Below are 15545 nucleotides of genomic sequence, written 5' to 3' on the forward strand. Positions count from 1 at the left end.
TGGCAGATTTTACACTTGGTGGCATGCTGAAAATAGCCGATCTACAAGCTCACAGCGCGTCGCAGCGCGACGCGTTGTGAGCTTGTAGATCGGCTATTTTCAGAGCGCAACACCCGAGCTCAACCAAACATAAAATGACCACTGGATCTCTTCTCCACTAGTCCCACCCAGAACTGTTAGTGTAGTTTTTATTTGTTGACGAAATTGCCAATATATTTAGTCTTAGTTTTATACATCATTGCATAGTTTTTATGTAGTTTTCGTCAGTGAAAAAAGGTAGTCTGCCAACATTTTTCGTCATAGTTTTAGATTTCGACGAAATCAACACTGCCACCACCACAGAGGCTGTGGGTTCGAATCCACCGTGGTGCATCCAGCGTCTACACGAACACAATTGGCCCGTGTTCAAGGGGAGGGTGATAACAGTCACTGCATGTAATCAAACCTACGGGCTGGACAAAGCATCATAAATAGATAAATATCTCTTTGCCCACAGCGACTGTGCCCCGGCCACCTGCTCCAACGCTGCCATGGACGACGACGTGGCCCAGAAGCTGTGGGACCTCAGCTGTCAGATGCTCTCCATATCCTGGGATGAAACACCGTCTCAGGAGTGAACGGACAAGACTGCAGAATGGTTCCATTTGCAGTCTCTTAACGGAGGAAGAGTGGGCACTAAGGAGGAGTGGGCACCTTGTTGTAAAATTGGCTATTTTGTCTGAAAATTGTATTTGAAAAAATGGTCTTAACCCATCAAGACCTGGAACGCATCTGTGTCACTTTAGATTTCTTTGGCTATTCAAAAATAGCAGATATACAAGCTCATAGTGCGGCACCGAGTGCTGCTTGGAGCATACACTAACTCAAAGTTGCAGAACCCATGTTCAGGTGCCAGTCACTCACCTGTGTGGCAGGTTGCTCAAAACAAGAGCGATTACCAACAGAAGCATATTGGGTGATTTTGGCACATTTTTTGGAGGCGCTACCCACACGTTTAGCTGTGTTGCTCATTCCACGAATACCCGATCCTTACAAGCTGTACCACGTTGTAAAGGTGACTAATCAACGATAAAATTGTATAAAACACAATACCAATTGGTATCATTAAAGGGGAGATATAATTGACTGAAGTTAAGTTTCCGAACTTTTTTTGAGCAGTTTATATATTTTTTTATTTTGTTCAAAAAACTGTTAGGATTTAGAAAACATTTTTAAGAATTGCCTCAGGTCTTAATGGGTTAAAGGGATAGTTCACCCAAGTGTAGTCCTTTTTTTCTATGGATTAGTCACCCCATGGAGACTTGAATTAATGGATTTTTTGTTTTTGTCGCATTCCTAAGCCAATATTTTAATGACCAGCGGACCGGTAGGCAGCGGTTCCAGTAGGAGACACAGAGGAGACTCTTTGTGTCTCCTACCGGAACCGCTGCCGGTCATCAAATTAGTGGTTTAGGAATGAGACAAAAACAAAAAAATATCCATGAATTCAAGTCTCCATGGGGTGACTAATCCATAGAAAAAAAGTCACGTTGGGGCTGAACTATCCCTTTAAGCAATGTAAAGTATACATCATTTGAACATGCACAGTGCATCATTATCAGACTTAAATATATGCTTCAACTTCTTGCTTATGCCCCAAAATAATTGGATATACAGGTTTTTGTAACAATTTGTTGCAATTGTAGAAATATTAGACCTTAATTGTTGCATGTTAAATCGTGTTCTAATCTAGCTTACTTTACATTACTTAAGACTATTTCCCAAATATTTTATTGGTTAACATTTTGCCCAAAAATAGCCAATTCTACATGGAGGTGCCCACTCTTCCTGTTAACCTCTTAACAGCCGAACAAGTGCTTCTTGACCAAGTTCTACTGTGGTATCTTCATTTCATGATTTATCTATCTCAGAGACACAGCCTGCCAGTATGTGGTTTTACGTGTTCCAACAATATTTTTGATGTATGCTGTGGTTTACAACTATACATGTATCTTGCACTTTTCATATCTTATTTGTTATATAGCACATTTATAGTATATTTAACCCTGGTTGTCCCATGTCAAATTCCACTGCAACACCTCATAACGTTATGTAACACATTTTTTAAAAATATTTTCTATCATATAATCAGTTTTCACATGATTTGAAACCGTTTGAAAGTGATATCAACTTCAAGTTTTGTTTAAAAAAATAAATAATTTCAAATAAATTAAAGCACAATATATATTTTTTACTGTTTAAAACATGACTGGACAATCCCTGTACTGTCTATTATTATTAGTGGTGGAAAAAGTACTCACATGTTTTACTTATATAAATAGCAGATCTACAAGCTCACAATGTGTCGCGATGCGACGCATTGTGAGCTTGTAGATCTGCTATTTTCAAATGGCTGAAATGGGTTGAAGTGGTTAATGTACTTAAGTACAGTACTTAGTACTTAAAAGTACTTAGTTACTTTACACCTCTGATGATGTCTAGTAGTTAATGGTTAACGAGGATTGCACTAGGGAGAAGTCTTGTGGATTATGTGTGTTGAGAGGAGTGTTATTACCCACTCGGTGACCAAAGACGGTGCTCATCGAGGAAAGAAAGGATAACACAACTATATTAATGTTTTGCGGAAATAGTTGGATTAGAAAATGGCGGGACTGCATTGAAAAACCCGTAAACAGGGCTTTTGAAATTTTCGGAAAATGCGTCGGGAGTCATCCTTGGTGGTTTCTAATCATTCCTTTGGTGATATCCGCAGGGCTCGGCGGGGGTTTTTACTTTCTCGGCGACATGGAGAACCAGGCTAAAGGCATCGAAAACCAGTTTACGCCCGTGAACGGACCGGCCAAAGATGAGAGGCTGGTCGTCAAGGCCAACTTTCCGCACGACGAGCTCGATTTCTCTCGTCAGAGGCTGCACACGGAAGGGACCTACGGGTCGCTCATTTTTACTTCGAATGGTAATATCCTAGTGCCTTTTAGCGAAATAATTGACATTAATGACCGGATTTTAGAAATGGAAGTAGATAAGCAGACGTTTAGAAACCTCTGTGCTGTGGCTGGAGGAGAATGTGTGACAAATTCCATCTTCGGTGTTGTGAACAGTTCCAACGGTGCAATTCATTACCCCATGAATAATAACAATACTTTCCTTGGTTCTGAGATCGGTGGCGTGGGACTGATTGACGGAACAACGCAAATAAAGTGTGCGCATGCAATTAGGCTTTTTTATTTTCTAAAGGAGGACAACGCAACAGTGAATAACCTATGGTTGAAGAAATTCATCAACACAGTATCAGAAATACAAGGGAAAGAGGTAAGTCAAATCAATGTGCCCTATAGTCCGTGAGCCAGGGGGTTTGGTCGGTATCACCTGAGGGGAATAATGCTCAATAATAGTGATTTTTGTCATTGTATACAGTACATGACTAGAGTTAGAAAATATGTGATAGCCTTGCACCAGTGGTAGCTTTATGGGTGCTATCATGCCATCATCAACACTAGGCGAAAATTACACAGGTCAATATATGAAAACATAATACTTAATTAAAGGAGAATTTTGGCGGACATTTTTCTAACCTTTTTTATGACATTATGATGATATCCTAGAACGAGTGATACAGTACAAAAATGTCATAACTCCATCCCGGGTCCGCCGCATCTAAAAACCAGCGCCTATGGGACTTGCTCTCAATCGCGTATATTTGAATAGCTTTTTGTTTTTGTGAGATCTGATGTTCCTAGTGACAGAACACTTTGCAATGTGATTGTCTTGAATGCACCCCACCGGAAGTCTCGCTAGACGTGATTTTGTGAAATCTCATCTAGCGAGACTTCCGGTCACATATATGAAAACCCTAAAAAAAGAGGTATTACACAGAGGTATTCTAGTACAAGCGGATCAAAAGTTTCATTTTTACCGGGCGTTCCGTGGCCATTTTGGATATTTTCTTATGCAATTGCACTATATTCTGTTTATTGAATTATAATTAATACTTATATTAATAATAATTCCTTAGAATCTATGTATGTGAACATGGTTTTAAATCTTTAGGTTATTTACAAAGGAAACCTTTGTGTCACTGTACATCTTTCATGAAAACAGAAGTACATCTTATGTAATATAGTCACTGCACTGCCTGTAATAGAGAACATTTCTAGAGATGCTAATTTGAACAACTTTTATGAAAAACATATAGTCTGAGCTTTATCCTTACCATCTTTCAAAGACAGATGGTCAATACTAAGAGAAAATCATCACTTTGAGGTAGAATGCTTCATTCGGATTTTGAAAATGCGTTTTTTTTTTTTGGCATGTGGTTATAATTGGAGTGATAACACACATAAAGCTACCACAGATGCAAGTCTATCACATATTTTCTAGCACTAGGGCTGCACCTTCCAAAATAATCCCTATGAGAATTAATTTCCCCCAGATGATACCGATGAACCCAAATTTGGGGTCTTGGCTCACGGACTGCTACGTGAATTTACTGTCCCTTGTGCATAGAGTTAATTTATTATTGAGAAATTAATCATTATTTTAGAGTTTTACAAACAAAAGCATAACTAATTGTGTAATATCTTCAGGTTGCTGTGTCCTATTTCACTTCCCTGTCGAGAGAAGAGGAGTTTGAGAGCAATTCTGACTCCATCATTCCACTGTTTTCAGTAACTTATGTCCTGGCTATTAATTTCTCAATCTGGTCTTGCATGAGGTAAAACAGAGGACTTCAGCTTCAGCTTACGTTTTAAGACAGTGGTTCTCAACCTTTTCAGTTCATTTGAACTGGGGACCCCCCACACTGACAAGCACTAGGAATAGGAGTTGGGGCATTACATTTAGTTTGACTCAGTTGCACAGATAAATATTGTAAAAAAAAAAAGAAAAAAGAAGAAGCAAATCTCCAAGCTTGTAGATCGGCTATTTTCAGGAATTTTGTCTCTTTCTTATATTATTTGACAATGTTTGTCCAGTTTTATAGTATAGTTTGTTGATTACTTGTGATGCAGTAATGGTCTTTTTCTTTTTAGGTATTAAAAAGGTCCTTAAATTGTCCCTTTACTATCTGGGGACCCCCCGAAATTATGTGGAGATCCCCTTGGGGTCCTGACCCACAGGTTGAGAACCACTGTTCTATCATATTTGATTTTTTTTTTTGATGTCTAAAATACAGTATACTAATATATTGTCTCTGTCGGGCAGAGACCAACCATCACAGTTTTTCAACTTTTTTTTATGTACACAGAACTGTATCTGACAATGTCACCATATCAACTTTAATGAGGCAGTGTTGTTTTATTTTTCCATTATCTGAAAAGTCAATATTTTGGACATAGTTGGTTTCTGCCTGACAGCAGAGATAAATATGTTACAGTACGATTGAAGAACCAGTCGGAACCAGTCGGTTCTTTCAAAGGCTCGTTGTCTTCGAGTTCACCTCCCGTGCTCCCCCGCGTCTAAATGACTCGGACGGCACTGAGTCGACTCAACCTCCCATGGCTCAGGTCACCTTCAGGTGGCGCGTTTGTAGATTTAGATTATTATTACAAAACATACGTTAACCACTTCAGCCCTATACGTATACTTAGGCTATTTGAAAATAGCCGATCTATAAACTCACAACCGCATGAGCTTGTAGATCGGCTGTTTTCAAAGCATTTTTTTACATTAGACAGTGGTTTTCAACCTTTTTCGTGTCAAGGACCCCCAAATTGACACATTTTGACATTAGCCCATTTGAAACGATATGCCAGGGACTCAAGCATTTTGATTTCTTGGGGGTCTTAATCTACACTGTATCATCATTATTAGTGTTCATTTAACTCTGAGAGTGTACAAATGGAACCAAATGGACGCTAACGGGTCCATTTGTACACTCTCAGAGTTACAGACACGGTCAATTTGGTCTAACTATTGATTTGGCTGGGGACCCCCTGGAACCCCCTCAAGGACCACTAGTGGTCCCCGGACCACTGGTTGAGAACCACTGCATTAGGAAACTAGTGAACTGGGACATTCTGCATACTTTTACTTTCAGTACTTAAGCATATTTTAAAGCGAATACTTTTGTACTTGTCCTCAAGTAAATTTTGAATACTGGACTTTTATTTGTAACTTACTTAAGTACAAAATGTGAGTGCTTCTTCCACAACTGTTGATAATGATCAAACAGGCCATTTCTGTCTCCTTGTCTCTTGGTTGGACTGTGTGAGGAACAAGGTGTGGGTCGCTATGTTTGGTGTCCTGTCTACTGGCCTGGCCGTTTTGTCCAGTTTTGGATTGTTGCTGTACTGTGGAATGCCTTTCTCCATGACCGTAGCAACGGCTCCTTTCCTGATTCTCGGTACTGAGAACGCTTTTAGAATGTCTCACTCAGTTATTTTCCAATTCCATCTCATTTTCATTCAATAACATCAATACATAGGATACAAGAAGAGTGCACTAAGGTGAAGTGGGCACCTCGATGTAAAATTGGCTATTTTGTCCAAAATGTGAAAAAAATGATATTGTAAAAATTGTCTTAAGTAATGTAAAGTATATATGATATGAACATGCACGCCCGGTACATCATTATCAGACCAAAATTTACCCTTCAACTTGTCTATGCCCAAAATGATTGAAGAGGCCTATATGTTTTGTAGCGCTGAAGTCAAAGTCACGATAGATTGATAAATGCCGAAAATTGCGGTGATCTCCCCGTATGCCCATTATTTGGTCTACACCACTTTGATAAATGAAGGCCAATGTCCAGAAATATGTGCTGTTGTATAGAGAAGCTAGTTCAGTAGGCAATGCAATTTTGTCTGACTTAAAGCAGCACTATGTAACTTTCCTCTTCTACCCCGGATTTGAACCCGGTTTCCTGTGCTAGTGACATTTTTTTCCATTGAGAGAGCCTGCCTGCTTGCTCAGGGGATAAATGTGATCTTGACAATCAGGTCAAAGATTCGTGTCTAGGTGAGACATGACCTTTGACACGATCTGAATGTCTCAATAGAAGAGCAGGGAGACTAAATACAACCACCACAAGTTATATTGTATTAAAGGGATATTTCACTTTCAAAAAAACTTTGGGTCATTTTATCGTCTACTCATGCTTTAGTGAGCCCCCCCCAGACCGTTTTTAATATGTTTTGGGGAAAATGAAAAAATATTAATACAAAAATAATAATAATAATACAATAAATGAAAAAGTAATCAAAAATACACGGCCCCCTTGCGTATTAGGAGGGCAGGGTGAGTCACCAGAACCAAGGACGGGTGTTTTTGATGAATCTAACATGTTAAAAAGTTTGAAGTTATAATGGGTTTGTATAAGAAGGGGGCGTGTCTGATAAAATGAATATCAAATATCTAAATACTGAATCAAGCAACTTAAAAACGGTCTGGGGGGCTCACAAAAGCATGAGTAGACGATAAAATGACCCAAAGTTTTTTTGAAAGTGAAATATCCCTTTAACATAATCTACCACACAAATTGGACAGAATTACATTTTATTCATAAAAAAAAACGCTATTAATAACCCCACTTGTCCAAAACCCAATGATTAAAGATGGTGTAAGTGATACTTTTTGGTTAAAACAAAATGTTTCTTGTAAAAACGTAAAGTTCTATAATCTGATAAGTGTTGTTCAGTAACAGGGGTCTCCCCGTCTCTCCAACTCCTTAATAAACAGAAAATACATGTTCAGATGGGTTGCCAATTTCATCCAATCAGGAGAGAGTACTAATTTCTCAGCTTAGTGTTCCAGTTCCAAAATGTCCTGCTAATTTATTTTCATTTCATCACTTCAAATGTCACTTGTTTATCCTGTATGTATTCTGTATGAGTTTCTGTCTCCTGGTTGAATGCAAGAAAACACAACAGGCACACATTAAAAATGTAGATATCATTTATATCTCACATTCTACCTCCTCGGCTAATATTTGTCTGAACAGGAATTGGAGTGGATGACATGTTCATCATGATAAACGCCTGGCAGCAGACTCAAGTCGACCAGAGGGTAGAAGATCGCATGGCAGCCACCTACACAGAAGCAGCCGTCTCCATCACCATCACCACTCTGACGGATCTCCTCGCCTTCTACATCGGCCTCCTAACCCCCTTCCGTTCTGTGCAGTCGTTCTGCATGTACACCGGCACGGCCGTGATATTCTGCTACCTGTACAACCTGACCTTCTTCGGCGCTTTCTTAGCTCTGAACGGAAGACGAGAAAAGAGCAATAGGCACTGGTTTGCTTGTGTGAAAGTAAAATCTCCAGAGGAAGTTGATGAAGCTGACATATGTTGTGTAGGTGGAGCGTATGATTCGGACACTAAAACAGAGAAACCAATGCCGGTCACAATCTTTCTTAAGAATTATTACGGGCCATTCCTGACAAACACGTGGACCAAGTTGATTGTGATTGTATTGTATGTCGGATATTTGGCCTCTGGTATTTGCGGTTGCTTCAACATGAAAGAGGGCATAGAGCTTAAGAATTTGGCATCTGATGAATCCTATGTGGGTAAATATTACGATAATGAAGCTTATTTTTCCGACTATGGTCCTAGTCTTATGGTTGTCGTGACGACCAGAAATTTCATGTATTGGGATCCGTGTAGCCGTGATCAACTAGACACCTGTCTGCAAACATTCGAAATTTTTAAATTTGAGAATGAATCGCGAGTTGATCCAGAACTGACCATATCCTGGCTTCAGGTATACCTGCGATACTTACAGAACACAAGCTTAAATCCAAATGACAAAAGCACATTTATTTCAAATTTACCACCATTTTTCAACGCAACACCCAGTACATATTTGTTCAGACAAGACGTAAACTTTTCAGTTGCCGAGAACACCGTATACGCTTCTCGAATGTTCATCCAGACGATAAATATCAGAACGCCCCTCGACGAGAAGAACCTGTTGAATAAACTCAGGGAGACTGCTCAGTCGGACGTTTGTCCAGGCTCTCTTGTAGTTTACCACCCGGCTTTCATTTTCTTTGACCAGTATGCCGTTATCGTTACTAATACCATCCAGAATGTTCTCGTAGCCACTCTCGCCATGCTGGTGGTCTCGCTGTGTCTAATTCCTAACCCCATTTGTTCTCTGTGGGTAACTTTTGCCGTCGCATCTATCATAGTGGGCGTGGCCGGCTTCATGGCACTCTGGGGCATCAGTTTGGACTCTGTGTCCATGATCAATCTCGTCATATGCATTGGATTCTCGGTGGATTTCACTGCTCACATGTCGTACGCTTTCGTCTCGAGCAAAAAGCCCTCGGCGAACGAAAAGGCCACAGAGGCCATCGTGAGTCTGGGTTATCCTATCATACAAGGCGCTGTGTCTACGATTGTTGGAGTAGTGGTGCTTTCTGCCGCCAAGAGCTACATTTTCAGGACTTTCTTCAAGATCATGTTCCTGGTCATAGCTTTCGGGGCGGTCCACGGCATCGTTTTCTTACCGTTTTTTCTGACCTTATTTGGAATGTGTTCCAAACAAAAAATCCAGGTGGCTAAAACTACAACTGACCAAGTCCAACCGTAGTCTAACCAGGGTAGCACGGGTCCGCCCAGAACCGAAGATCCGAGCCCCGAACCGAGAACCGAACCGGGTCAGGGCCAAAATATTAACTTGCCCCTCTGGCACGGGACGGGTCCGATCCAATTCCTACGGGCCAAGGTCGGATCCATTGACCCGTGAGGACCGGACGACCTGCTTTTTATTATTATTGTCTCCACCAGGCCGAAAGGCATAGCGAGAGAGTATGTTTTACCCCCTGTCTGTCCGTCCGTCTGTGTGTCCATCTGTCTGCGAGCAGCTAATCTCCGGCACCGTTGGCCCGGTCGCTGTGAAACTGTGCACACACACTCCCTGGTTGCCAATTCAGAACCTCTGCCCCAAACCTTTCACATGGGCCTGTTATAGCGCCACCAGGAGGCCACAATAACCTACCTGACCTGGTGGAGACCTGTGCTCCGAGGAGCACTTTTTCTAGTTATTACTATATTAATCTCTTTAACATTCGGTTTTTCATTTTTTTAAATGAGACATATGTGTTGTAATTACACTCCCAAATCCATATTGTCTGTTCTCGCATTTTGAATGCGCCCCATTCAAACAGCCGATTGAAATGCAGCCAATCTCAAGCGCAGCACTACTGCTTAAGTTGAACACCGGAGGTTTTGTAGCAGGTGAAACGCAAACAAAAGGAGAGAACAAAAGCCACCGGGAGGACGCAAGTCCAGTTTGCCTCGGTTCCGTTTCGGGCCGGGTCCACTTAACCCCACGTCCGTTTTGGACCGGGTGCAGTAATTTAGAATGTTTTCTCGGTTCCGTTCGGACCGGTCCAATTATCCACGGGTCAGTTTTGGTTCAGATCCTAGTTTTCTGAAATGTTGCTACAGTATATCAGTGGTGCTTTTTCATGTCAAGGACCCCCAAATGTATATGTATTTGGCCACGAACCCCCATCTTAAAATATTTTTTTCCAGGGACCCCCAGAAACAAAGATTTGAGTTAAAAAGTTTCACTTGAGATTTGCAAAAATGTTTACGTTTAAAAAAAAAAATAGCAGATCTACAAGCTCATCGGGCTGCACAAAGTATAAAATAATGGTTAAAGTGAACATTGAGAGCCAATGTTCTATATATCTAGCTAGAATCTAAAATGACACAGATGCTTTCCCGTTCTTAATGGGTTTAAATTGGGAGCTAATCTTGGAAAGTCCTACAGTGAGTTTAACCTCAGTGTCAGCCTTTGTGGGTCATTCTACGAAAACGTGTCATTTTGTGTCCCTCAGAACAGAACCAATTTGTAAATTTGATTTTTGAAGACAAAATGATTTTTTTTAAATCTGAATTTAGTTTTCATAATATAAGAAAAATAAAGTTTTTGTTTTGTTTTAGAGGGTTATTTGAACAATTTTTAAAATGGCCTTGGATTTATGCATAAATGGCCTGTCCCTCTGTATGATTGTTCAACTTTGACTAGATAGAGCCCAAAATGTTTTAATGATCATAAGAAAATCAATATCTCATATAAAGCTTCAAGTGTCCTTTCATGACTCTTGAAAAGGTTTTATTTTTTCTTTGTTTAAAATTGTGAAAACTAATAATATTTTAGTTATGTCCCCATGTTTTAGTCAACCCTGTTACTGTTAAAAGAAAACAGAGGTAATGGAATGTTCCAAAAGTCCATCCTTTCCAGGAAGTGACATATCACTGTTTCATGAAGTTGCTGTCAAAAAGTCAGCTATGTGTGCTCTTCTTTTTATGAATTTTCTTTGAGTTTTATATTGTTTGGCAAAGGGGGACAAGCTCACGGCGTCGTGTTACCCTGTTTAAAATGAGTTAAAAGTTATTTGTTTAATAGTTTTAATTTACACAAACATGTTTGGTATCCGATGAATGCATGACCATGTGGTGTCATTACATGCACCACATAGCTAGCAATAGGCTAATCTTAGCATTTTTTCCTCAACCCACAGTTTTTTCTATAAATATAATTTTTACTGCTCCTGGTATTGATGATTTCTTGTATAGTATTGTATGTCTTTATATGTCTTGATTAATAAAAATACACAGGACCACAATGGAAACAAGCCCTCTGGGCTTTTTGTGTTATCCTTTTAGCATCATTTTATAGAGTACAGAAGTCCTGATGTCACTCGTCCATCTCCTGGGTCGTAAAGTCATTTCTCTATGGAGAATAACATTGGGTCATCTTAGAATCGTCTCTTATAAGAATTGCGGTCCAAAAATAAACAAACTGTCTCTGCGATATTGTCAGGGAGGTGGCTCTGTATCCTTTATGATAGTCAGTCACTCCTATTTGAAACAGTCTGTTTCTGGCGAAAATTGTACTAATTTGGCGGAAGTAATTAGCTTTTTCTCACCGTCAGTTGATGTTTTATATCCATAAGAGTCAAATCGCCAGGGTCATTTGTTTATTTTTGAAACAGTTCTTATTTGACGCGATATTAAACACGCTATGGGAATTCTGAACGGGGGGAAAAAACGCGACCCAGGTAGGATGTGTAAATTCCGTCAGACTTCGGTGCTCTACCTAATAAATTCAATCAATCAATGATCTACTGCTTTCCTCTGATTCTGGTGACTGCTCAATTTTAAACCTCCTCTGTTCTGCTTTTTGACACATGTGACTGTACTATTGTAATATATCGCCTGGAAATAAAGTATTGTAACTGTATATTCAGGGTGCCAGTTATTATGTCCCATCTCCAATTGGTGCAAACTTAAGCTGTTACACTGTTAACAGTGGTGTAAAGTAACTAAGTATGTTTACTCAAGCACTGTACTTAAGTAAAATGTTGAGGTATTTTTCCTTTACTGGAGTGGATTTCCAATATTCTGTACTTTTACTTCTTCTCAATCTCCACTACATCTCAGAGGCAAATATTGTACTTTTACGCCACTACAATTATTTGAGATCTTTAGTTACTGGTTACTTACTGTAGATTTGGATTATTATTACAAAACATGCATTAAACACTTTTAATGCATGTGCATACATTTCGGCCATTTGAAAATAGCAGATCAAATCTGCTATTTTCAAAAGATTTGTATACATTTTATCCAGTTGAAAACTTTGAATTGGGACATTCTGCTTAATGAGTACTTTTTACTTTTGGTAGGCTACTTGAAGTAGCCTACATTTTGATACCAATACTTTTGTACTTTTACTCAAGTACATTTTAAATATCACCTACAGAGTATTTCTACATTGCAGTATTGATACTTTGAGTACTTTTTACTTTTTTAATTCAATATTTTACTGATGACTTTTAAAAGCCTCCTTTTTAGATATGCTTTAGATGTTTTTCTTTTTAAAAGAGAGAGAGAGAGAGAGAGAGAGAGAGAGAGAGAGAGAGAGAGAGAGAGAGAGAAGCAGGGACCTCCACTACATATTGTATAAAATTGTGTTGCAGATTAAACTTTTTCATAGATAGCTTCATAGACTTGTTTGATATGCATTTTAGAAAAGGAACCACTTTATTGACAGAATCAGCAAATAGAGCACTAGGAGGAGTCATAGCTAAAACAAAGACCCTGAGGGATATGGGTTTCTCTACCTACTCCAAACTATACCAGGCTTGTGTGTGTCCAGTGTTGGATTACGTAGCAGGAGTGTGGGGATTTAAACAATATCCTAAAAGTGAGGCTGTCCACAATAGAGCAATGCGGTACTTCTTGGGAGTACACACATTTACGCCAACCCTGGCCATCATGGGAGATAATGGGGTGGGAAACCAATGAGGTACAGTGGAGTGGGGTGCATTTCGCCTTTCCGACATGTCGCCTTTCCGACGTTGACGAACCCTATACCTAACCCTAACCCTAACCCTAACCGCACGCGGAAGCCACTAGTCGGAGTGGCGACATGTCGGAATGGAAGGAGCACCCCAGTGGAGTGAGCACATGGTACGTTTGTGGAATAGAATACTGGGGCTGAACACCAATATAATTGTAAGAAAGGTCTTCGAGTGGGACATTTTGATCAAGGGCGCATGGGGTACGGACATGTATGACATTCTTTTGAGAGCAGGCTATGAAGACCATTTTTATAATAAAGAAAAATAGAGACTATGGTAATAAAAGAAACAAATTTTCAACAAATAAAGGACAGATGGGCTCTGGATATATGGTGTAAACCAAAGCTCCGTACTTATTGTGAGATTAAGCATGTCTATTGTCCAGAAAATGATGTATTGTATCATTTGTCCAAAAAGAAACGAAGCCTATGTGCTCAAATCAGGGCTGGCATACTTGGTCTTCATATTGAGACGGGTAGATATGTAGGCACGGTTGAGGAGGATAGATTATATGGTTTGTGTGATCTTAATGAAATTGAAAATGAAATGCATTTTGTTTTGTATTGTCCATTCTACAACTCTATCAGGCAGAGACTTTTTAATAAGGTAGATCCTAAGTATGAATTTGTGTGGCTGGGAGGATTCAGAGAAACTGAAATGTCTCTTCCAACATGACATTTTCTCATTTGCGTCATTTCTTGACAAGGCCTGGTCAATGAGGAGGAGGGCCAAAATGGTGGATTGACACGAAAAAAATGCATTCATTCATTCATTCATTGTTTGACAGACACTATCATCAGTGGTGTCTAAATTAGTATTTTTGTTTGTTTGATTACACGTCATCTTTTCTATTAATATGTATTTTCAGACGGTTAACCACTTTGGCTCTGTACTGCTCTTATTTCCCCTCTACACCAAACGTCTTTGCCCCTTTGCCGAAAATAGCCGATCTACAAGCTCTGCTATTTTTGGCTAACGATCCCCTCAAAATATCACACACATATTTGGCAGCCCCCCTGGGCTGCCAAATCTGAGGACTTCCTAGGGGTCCTGGACCGCCTGTTGAAGACCCCTGCTATTAGTGAAGACAGTGTGCGGCACTCCCCCTTTTTTTGCTCTTCTCAAGTTCATTGCTCCTACGCAGTACGCACCTGTCCATTTCACTAGGTGTGCAAAAGGACCTTTTCTACTAAGTGAAGCAGAATGTGTCCGTATTTCACAAAGAACCATATTAATAAAGTTTACCATCTATCTTAATCTGTACAGCAATATGGCTATGAAACTAGACAACTTACTGGAAGAAACAAGGAAACAACAATCATTAACTGCTGATGATGGCACCTGTCACGATCTGGTGGTCTGGTGAGGACCCAAATGCAGGACAGCAAGGCAGGCAGAGTTCCAAACCCACGATTGGGTGATTTATTACAAAATAACAGGGGAAAGGTCACAATCACACACTAAACATGATGTGACACCAAACAATGACTCGACAACTGACTGGGGAGGGACAACTGGACAAGGCTAATACTCATACACATGAGGACTGATTACACATGAGATACAGCTGGGGGAGACCGTAACATACTAGAACCATGAAAACTAGAGCAAGAACATAACATAGAAATACAAGACCTAGAAAAGAGAGGCTGTGACTGTGACAGCGCTGTAACACTCGATTATTGTTTCACAGCCCCCAAAGTCTCCTCTGGTAACAGAGGAGTATGTGTAAAGGCCAGAAGGTTTGCTTACTGCCCTTTATGCCGGCTGGCATGTAGGGCAGCAACACAGGGTCTCTCCACTCCTGTCTGTTCTGGGTCAGTGTCTTTATAGAACCCCAGGTGTGATGCAGGGTCTTCAACTCCCCCTCCACTGTCCTACACCAGGTGTTCTCGGGTCGGCCTCTTTTACGTTTACCATCTGGTGTCCAGTGAAGGGATGTTGTCCTGCTCTCTATGGATTACATGGCCAATCCAATTCCATCGCCTTTTCATTTCAAGGATGGTAGCATGTTTACACAGGCTAAGAAGATATGGATGGATATGGATGGATATGGTTTTGGGGCCAGAATATTGTCAGTATTTCCCGTAGGCTCTTGGTGTGAAAGGTTGACAGCTTGTGGAAATCATTTTCTGTCGTCCTCCAGCATTCAGAACCATATAGCAGGGTAGAAAGGATGCAGCTCTGGTACAGTCTCAGCTTGGTGTTGGAGCTGGACTGGGTC

The 15545-nt window shown here is 40.2% G+C and overlaps 2 protein-coding genes and 1 long non-coding RNA gene across 4 annotated transcripts in view; all 3 read left to right on the forward strand.

Moving 5' to 3' along the window:
- The window catches only part of LOC311038482, a 389296-nt gene that overhangs the window by 52433 nt on the left and 321318 nt on the right, over positions 1-15545 (forward strand). The gene's annotated exons all lie outside the window — the stretch shown is intronic.
- Positions 1-15545, forward strand: part of LOC311038939 (retinol dehydrogenase 11-like) — a 55716-nt gene that overhangs the window by 14605 nt on the left and 25566 nt on the right. The window contains exon 7 of one of the 2 annotated variants that reach the window (XR_014600109.1): positions 497-1814. Coding sequence is in view for 1 of the 2 variants with exons in the window: in XM_084048571.1 (XP_083904697.1) it covers positions 497-617 (121 nt within the window). In the remaining variant the exon portion in view is untranslated. Of the gene's footprint in view, positions 1-496; positions 2238-15545 lie in introns of those variants that run through there. The other variant, XM_084048571.1, reaches the window with a different exon arrangement.
- LOC311039040 (patched domain-containing protein 3-like) lies at positions 2614-9534 on the forward strand (the record flags this gene model as incomplete). Its single annotated transcript, XM_084048682.1, has 4 exons — positions 2614-3309; positions 4584-4711; positions 6195-6340; positions 7937-9534. The coding sequence occupies 4 exons, from the start codon at positions 2614-2616 to the stop codon at positions 9532-9534; spliced, it is 2568 nt and encodes an 855-aa protein (XP_083904808.1).

This window comes from Gymnoscopelus microlampas (genome assembly GCF_963454915.1).
Source record: "Gymnoscopelus microlampas genome assembly, chromosome: 22".
In the NCBI taxonomy this organism is placed as follows: Eukaryota; Metazoa; Chordata; class Actinopteri; order Myctophiformes; family Myctophidae; genus Gymnoscopelus; species Gymnoscopelus microlampas.